General features: G+C 60.8%; 1 protein-coding gene across 1 annotated transcript in view; it reads right to left on the reverse strand.

Annotated features, from left to right (window-relative positions):
* Nucleotides 1–8,041, reverse strand: part of LOC105853573 — an 86,265-nt gene that overhangs the window by 66,173 nt on the left and 12,051 nt on the right. The window contains exons 5-7 of the mRNA XM_012724377.1: nt 2,810–3,384; nt 1,045–1,224; nt 705–804 (exon numbers count right to left, since the gene is read on the reverse strand). Coding sequence (XP_012579831.1) covers nt 2,918–3,384 — 467 coding nt within the window. The 3' untranslated portion in view covers nt 705–804; nt 1,045–1,224; nt 2,810–2,917. The remainder of the gene's footprint in view (nt 1–704; nt 805–1,044; nt 1,225–2,809; nt 3,385–8,041) is intronic.

Below are 8,041 nucleotides of genomic sequence, written 5' to 3' on the forward strand. Positions count from 1 at the left end.
TGGCCTGTACCCCAGTTCTGTATGCACAAATAAATAAATCTTTAAAAAAAAAATCATAAAGTAGCCACAAATCTTACCCAACAAAGAGAAAACGATCAAACCTGTCCCTTACGAGACTGCTCTCCCCTTGCAGCCAGGCTTCTCCAGCAGTGTAGAAACCGCAGCATGTGGACTAGAACAGCGGGGTGGCAGCACCTCAGCCTGCAGGAGGACTCCGTGTCCAGCCCGGGGCAGCAGTCCCACACCCCGCACCCTGGCTCTCCTACGCAGCCACACAGCAAACACGGCCTGGGAGCGGGGCGCTGCTCAGACGGTGCAAGGGTGCAGCGCTCCCTGGGCCGCGCACTGTCCTGGGAGCCTGTCCGTCACCTCCTCTGTGCACGCGCCTAGTTTTAAAAAGTCCACAGACACACACGAAGCCATCGCTTCACCCGAGGAAGAAGACGAAGCATTACGCTCCAGAGAGCAGCACTGTGTGTCGGGGGGGCTTCCGCAGAACCACACGGGCACAGATGCTCCTGCACCGAGAGCTGCCGCTTGGACCACTGTCTGGCTTGGTGACCGGTAAGCCCCGTGGACAGTCCAGTCCCTGGGTTCACGACAGGCTCGCCACCTGCCTGTGCTCAGCCAGTTACTGCTCATGCGCACCGTTCCTGTCAGTGACGCCTACGCACCTGACCACGCCCGGCCCGCCCACCGCTCACCTGGCACGATCCACGGTCCACGGTCCACGGCTCATTTCCCACAGCAGCCACGGGCCACGTTTTCGTCCACTGCCGTGAGGCCCACGCTGGGGCCTGCATTCTGTGAAACACAAGGCAGATGTGACTGAGGAGGAAGCGACGGAGATGTCTCTTAAGGGCCACCGCTGGCCGCACAGGATGACTCGCTCTCTGGCTCCTGCCCCAGCTGCCCTACGGAGATGGCACAGCTCTCCCGAGACGCACTTTTAATTATGATTATCCACACTGCGCATGCACGAGTTCACCACCCTAGTCAACACAAGAATGAGGGGGACTCGAGCAGCCCGCTCTGGCTCCTTACCCACGCGGGGGCCGCCGGGTGACCCGCGGAGCCGGGGAGTCCGGTGTGATCTCGTCGGGCCCCTCGTCTGGCCCGTCAGTGTGGTCACTTCCTTCTTCCGTGTGACAAACGTGCTCAGCACACCGCTGTGTGCCACCTGCTCTTCATCCACACAGCGGAGGGCTGGGCCGTGCCTTGCTGCTGGGGACAGTCCACAGCGGCATCTAAGCGGATCAACCTGAACCCACAGTTCCGGTCATGACTTCTCTTCGGTGGTTCATTCTTGACCCTCTTTCCTTTTAGTACTTATTTACTCATGTGACTTATTCTCAGCTGCACAGTGGACACGGCGGCCGCCATCCAGGCCCCGCCCACTGAGTGGTCTCTCACCCGAGGACACACTCTCTCACCACCCACCAGCTGACACCTTGCTGGGCTTGGGGCTTCGGATAACTCGAGTACTCGCCATCCTGGCTTGAAACACGTTCTGTCACTGCGGGTCCACAGTGGGTCCACTCGCGTTCTGTCCAGGCCTTCACTCATCTCTGCCTAATCCCTGGACACCCAATAACACCCTTACCACCCTTACACCTGCCTGCCTCCCCACAGTCGAGCTCTTCCCTGGGGGGGAGGGGACGCGGGGGAACACCCAGTGTGTCCATGCCCCGGCGCCTAACACCCCATTAGGAGGAAGAAAATACAAGGTCATTGTCCGCTGAAGTCAGGTCAGCGGACCTGGATCCATCAAAACCTTTTGTCCAGACACATTCCCACAATTGTTCTGTCTGAGGGAGGCCCATGACATTACTGCTGCAACCTCTTATCAGTTTAAGAATAAAACAAACAACAAGCCACGCCGGGCTCTTTCCTGCGTCCCTCGGTGTGGAGAGCCGCACGTCGCCGGCGCTGGCCCTGTCCCCTCCGGGCCCACCTCTGACCTCCGGGCCGGCCAAGACCAGGACAGTGACCACATCTGGGCCCACGCAGCTCTGCCTCCCCCGCCCGCTGCCCTACACCTGAGTCGCCCCCACTCTCCAGCGAACCCCCTCCCCGCTCCCTTCTGTCTGTAAAGTGTTATTCTCAAAACAGTGGGCCGGTGGCTTACGAGACCGCTGCAGGAGGTTTCAGCTGAAAGCTGAAAAAGGGTGAGGGGAGAGTGACATGGGCGTGACTGGTGAACACACCACGGGCCTCAGGGCCAGCCAGCTGCGCCTGGGCCCCGCCACCCCCCACCCCAGCCACGCCGCGTCCCACGCCGCGGGCCCCAGAGGCAGCCGCCAGCCAGTGGGCGGCTGCAAGGTGCACTCAGCCCTGCACCTGTCGCCCCCACCTGCTCCAGGGCCCTTTCCGCCGGCCCTACTCAGCCCCGGCCGGCCAGCTCGGCGGCCCCTGCCCGTGTCTGAGGCCCTCGCCCACGCCTGTGGACCCTCTGCAGCGCGCCCGAGCGGTGGTGCTAGACAGACAGACAGACCAGGTTCCACCCCAGCAGGCACTCACGAGCTGTGTAACTGCAGAGACGTGACCTGGCCTCTCTGTCTTGTGCCCCGACTTGTGCGTTTGTAGAACAAGAACAGCAGCACCCTCGTGGGTCCAACGTGAGGGCGCCGCAGCCCCAGCACTGCCCGGCGACCCCACACCCGCGCCCACCCACACCACCCGTGGCCACGCTGTCCCCAGAGGGTCAGAGAAACGAAGGATCTCAGCGCTCAGGTCAGGGGAGGGGCCTGGGGCAGAAGCTGCTGGGGCCTGTCGGGTTTTGCACACAGCATCCAACTTAAACCAGTACCTGGAAAACAGAAATCCAGCTAGAGGCTGCACCTTGGAAACGGAAATTCATCTCATGACACGGAGTTGCCCTTGGGGAGTCTGTGCCATGCCATTCGTGATGTTCGAATTATTTTCCAGAAGCCAGAGAAGCCTGGAGGCCGCTGACAGCACAGCCAGCTCCCCTCCTGCCCTGGGAAAGGCCTGTACGTGCCCGGCACGCTGGCCAGGAGCTGCACTGGGACATGAAAATAAACACAAACAAACAAATTTGCAAACACGCATCTATTATGCACGTGCGTTCAGTGCAACAGATACAGAGATACAGCCACTCAGCCACGTTCTCGGCCGCTCGGAGACACCGCGCAGCTGGGCGTCGCCCCGGGCCCAGCCGTCGCCTCTGCCACACTTGCCAGGCCTCAGGTGGCAACAATCGAGCAGGCGTCCCTCCCTCCAGATGGTGCGCAAATGAAAGGCATGAAGTCAAAGCACAAGTTCTCTCCAAGGAGCAGAGGGTCGGCCGCTGCACCTCCTGTCCCAGCACGGCGCCGTGTCCTGCCTGAGCCCCCATTATCTCATCTGGGCCTGGGCGCAGTCCTGCGAATTAGACATAATCACCGTAATTAGCCCATCGCTATTGGAGGCGGGCTCCGCACGCTGCGCCGCGCGGCCGGGGGGCGGGCTCCGCCCCACAGCGCCTCTCTCACCTCCCTTTCCCCCAGAAAAGTTCTGAGCACGCGCTCAGGCCAAGCACTAAGCTAGGGGCCAGGGACAGCACAGCGGACCAAACCGACGAGCCCCGAGCTGACCACACCCCCACGGAGCAGCCAGCGCAGACACGCAATGAGCCGGGGCGGGGCGGTGATGGGAAGGCGGGGCTCGGACGGGCGCGTCTGGCTAAGATGCCCTGTGCTCCTCTCCCACGCGGGGCTGAGCCTCGGGACAGCTTAGTGACTCGCAAGTGGTCAGGCTGGCTCGAGGCTGGCTCGGCCTCTTAGCCCAAGGCCTCAGCTTAGTGGCGTTCTCACCCTCGGGAACCCGCCAGCCCACGGAGTGAGCGTGGGAGCACGTGACCGCGGAGAGTCTCCGCGGAGAGGCAGTGGGGACGCGTCCCCCTGGACTTGCACGCCCCTGGGCCCCAGTGTTGGGCACCGACACCCCCAGCAAAGCCAAAGAAACGCTGCTATCCACACAGCTACCTTGTCACCAACACCCTCCCTCCTTCCCCACAAAGAGATAGACAGGGAAGTGAGTCTGGTATGAAATTAGGGGAACTTGTCCACTGCCCCCCAAAAGCCACAACGTGGAACCAGGGGGCTCTGAGCAGTTCATGCTGCCCTTTTCCCCAGCTCCCCTCCAAACTCTCAGCACCCCCAGGGAGATCTTGGGGAGCAACCTCTACTCCAGGGAGCATCTTTCCTTTGACGCTGCATTTCTATTTGGGGCGTATAATGCTTTTTCTAGAGCCCAAACTGCAATCGTTAGTCTGAAATGGGTATCCGTGTTTCCATTCCACAGGTTCCCTCTCCGAAGACAAACTCGTGCCCACGCCACGTGGAGCACCTCGCCCGCCCGCCGTCAAGTGCGGAGGATGGCCCTCATCAGGCAGAGACATGAAATGCCATCGTAATGAGGAGGGTTGTAAAAGCTGCAACTTGAATTGTGATAAAATACTCGCTGTGTGCTTATGGTGGGAAGTGTCGCTGGAAGTGCGTCAAATGTTTTACTCTTCTAGTTTGGAAGCACCATCACTACAGTGCTACCAGCGCACCCATATGACAAGTGAGGAAACTGAGGCACAGAGTTACGTGCTTTGCCCAAACTCAAAAGACGGGTGAAAACAGGGCTGGAATGCAAAGCAGAGCTGGGGCGCGGGGACAGTGCTCAGCCCGGGCTGCGCGTGCAGGTGCCTGAGCCCCACAGAGGTCGGGGGCCCGGGGGCCTTGCTGGTGTGCCCCACAGCCCTCGGTCTCCCGTTGCCTTGCACCCCCTTCAGGTTCTAGGGCTCCTTTTGTATCTGCTCCCCTTGGCAGCTAGTGACAAGGTGAGCGGCCGGAAAATCAACCCGACGCGATTCACCGCCTGGCGGGGCGTCAGGGGTGCGCCGGGTTGATAGACGCAAGTAGAATAGACTAGAGAAGGTGTTACTTGAGAAATAGACTTGAATTCACGTGCCTAAGGGGCCCCGCTCCCTGGGGGGACTGAGAGGGCAAGTCTGACGTGGGTGAACCCCAAGGAGCGCAAATTTTTTCAATCAAAGTCAAAAATATGGCGAAATGGGAAGAATGAATGAATTTGGAAGAAAATCAGACGAGGGTTCAAGTTCCGGTCCCCGTTCGCACCCACGTGTGGCCTTGGGCAAGTCCCTTGCCAATCCCAAGCCTCAGTTTCCTTCTGTCTGGCTCGAGGATGGCAAGTGCTGTCGTGGAGGGTGGCGGTGATGATTTAGGGGACAGAAGCCTGCACCAAGTGGCTAGAGGACGACGGAGCAGTCGGACTGAGGCTTAGTCATCCAGGAGAGCCAGTGGTGAGGCGGCAGCCTGCTGTTTCTCAGAGCAGCGTGAAAGCAGCTAGGACTGAGAGCTGCTGCTGCACAGCTCCAGCACCACAGCTGGGACTCGCTCCCTGTGAGCTGGCAGCCCACCTGTTGTCCCAGAGCCACCTAAGCCCGTCAGTCCACTCGGAGGCGGAGGAGAAGGCAAGAGCTCCCCAGACAGCACCACTCAGAAGAACTCTCTCTTCGCAGCCACAGCAAGCCTCCTCCCGTGGTGAGAAACTGACTATTCTCTCTCATCCATCCAGCCACCCATCCAGCCACCCATCCAGCCAGCCATCCTCTGCACTCGAATTCATTTCACCCATCTCACCAGCCGTCACCGGCCAGCCACCTCTCTACCCACTGGCACCGACACAGGCACCCACCCACCCACCGGACTCCCATCCATCCTTTCACCACACGGTGCGCGGGGGTCAGACAAACCTGGGTCGGAGTCCCAGGTCCTCCTTCCTAGCCACTCCTGGACAGGTCACTAACCTCTCCAGCCCTCTCATCTGTAAAATAAAGGGCCGTCAGACAGAGCTGGGTGAGGATGTAAAGAGGGGTGGGCAGAGAGGTGCCTGGCCCGGGCAAATGGTCATTAACTGCTCATTCCCTCTGCTTCTGCGGTCGGGCTGGGGCTGAGGCAGAGAGAAAACCACTGCATCTCGCATGACATGTTGAGAGATGCTTTTCAGAAACTGTCCGCAGTGTTTGAGGGGTGTGCTCCCCCTGCGGCACCGGGGCTGGGCGGCGGCCGGAGCAATCGGGGTGGTGGTCTTTCCTGACTCACAGCACAGGGTGCCGTGTGGTGGGCCGGCCACCTGTGGGGTCCCGGGTCGGCCGTCCTGTCCGGGGCCGGCCGCAGCGCAGGGTTGCGTGCGGAGGCTGGAGCCGGGCTGGAGCGGCCGGGCGTCCCAGCCCCTGGCTGCGGGCTGCTGGGCTGCCTTCGTTGGGATGTGGGGCACGTCCTGTGCTGTGTTAGCCACTCAGGGGTCGGGACTGCCAGGAACCTTTTGTTTTGTGGACGAGAGCCAGCTCTGTCTCGCCTTCCCAGCCCTGCTCCCCTTCAGAGGTTTCCGGGAAAAAGAATAATTCCAGCAGCTACTGTTTGCCGAGTGTCTGTTATGTATCAGACAGGGCTGGGGGTGTCACGGACACGATCCCCAAGCCTCTCGGTCACCCTGGTGAAGACCCAGAGCCGGCCCCGAGGTCGGCGAGGGGTTTGAGAACTGCCGAGGCCGGGGCTGCGTCCTGGACGCGGGGTAGTTTTCCAGCTGCTAAATGTGCAGCGGCACTTACCCGGCCCCTGAAAGTGCAGGGAAGAATTAGGACCCTGATTTGAGTAAGCCAACTGTAAAGGAAATTTATGAGTCAATCAGGGAGATTCGAAAACTGAAGAGACACTGAATGGCATGAAGGAAATGCTGTTAATTTTTTAACTGAGATAATGACATTGTGGCTCTGGATTTAAAACAGAAAAGAGTCCTTTTGCAAGATACGGGCTGAAAATGCTCACAGGAAACCACCGCTTCCTTCGGTTTTCTTCAAAACAGTCCAGGGTGGAGGGGAAGGAGGAGGGTTAACCAGGGCGCAGGGACTGGCTGCCGGAGGGCTGTCTGGTCTGCCCGGGGAGAGGGAGCTGTGCAAACGTGAGGAAGATCGGCCACTTTCTCTCCTTCTGTGGTGTCTGAAATTTCTCCTACTGAGAGGGTTTTCGAATAAGCAGGTAAAAATGAAGTGCAGGACACGCACGGGTGTGCAAAGCCGCCCACGGGCAAAGGGCTCTGGGTCTGAAGGAAGCCCCAGGAGTACGAAGGAGCTGATTTTCAGGGAACAGATGTGGAAAAGGGGAGAAGAGCTGCCCCTGCCCACATTCCGGGGCTCAGGAGAAAGCACAGGGTACGGGGGTGCAGAGAATGCTCACAGCAACCTCCTGAGCCCCCAGGCCCTCCTACCTCCCTTTAGAGCCCCCAAAGTCCCCCCAGTCCTCCTGCCCTCTCCCTGCCTTCCTCAGAGCCCCCCTGCTCTGCCCAGACCTTCCAGCCCCGACCCGGCTCCAGCGCCCCCTGGTCCTCCCCTAGGTCCCAAGCCCTCTCCTAGTCTCCCCCCTCCCCCAGACCACTCACACTCACCCCGACTTTCCAGACCCCTCTCAGGCCCTTCTGCCTCTCCCCAGACCCTCTGCCCCTGCTGGGCACCCCCCAAGCCGCTCAGAAAGGGTCTGGCTCCCCTCTTCTCCAGAGCAGCACTGGCCACCTGATGCGCGCACCCAGCCCGCACCCAGCCCGGAGGAGTGTTTGGCTTCAGACGCTTCTCTGTGTTCATTTATTTGTTTACATCGCGTTGGGGGAAACACAGGAGTTGGTGCTTTTGCCCTAAAACTGTGTGCCAAGCCAGCCTGCCGTGGCGGCCCCTCTCCCCGTCTGCCCCCACCCCCTCCGCCGGTCATGTCACTGCACACTGACTCACACGGACCCGGCGCCGCAGCTCCCTCCCGGAGCGCGCACCACCACGGCCGCCTCTCCTCCTGTCGACCCTCCGCAGCCCCAACTCTGCCACAGGCTTCCAGGGCGCCGCCAGCCCGCGCGGCTCCTCCGCATCCTTCGGTCCCACTTTGGAAAGCGGCGCCGGACGGCTCCGGACCCTCCGCGCAGCCTGCTGCATTGCAGCGCAGCAGCGGGGCGAGGGAGCGGCGCGCCGCAGCCCCGGAGCAGG

This window comes from Condylura cristata, unplaced genomic scaffold, assembly GCF_000260355.1.
Source record: "Condylura cristata isolate star-nosed mole 26May11 unplaced genomic scaffold, ConCri1.0 scaffold00013, whole genome shotgun sequence".
Taxonomy (NCBI): Eukaryota; Metazoa; Chordata; class Mammalia; order Eulipotyphla; family Talpidae; genus Condylura; species Condylura cristata.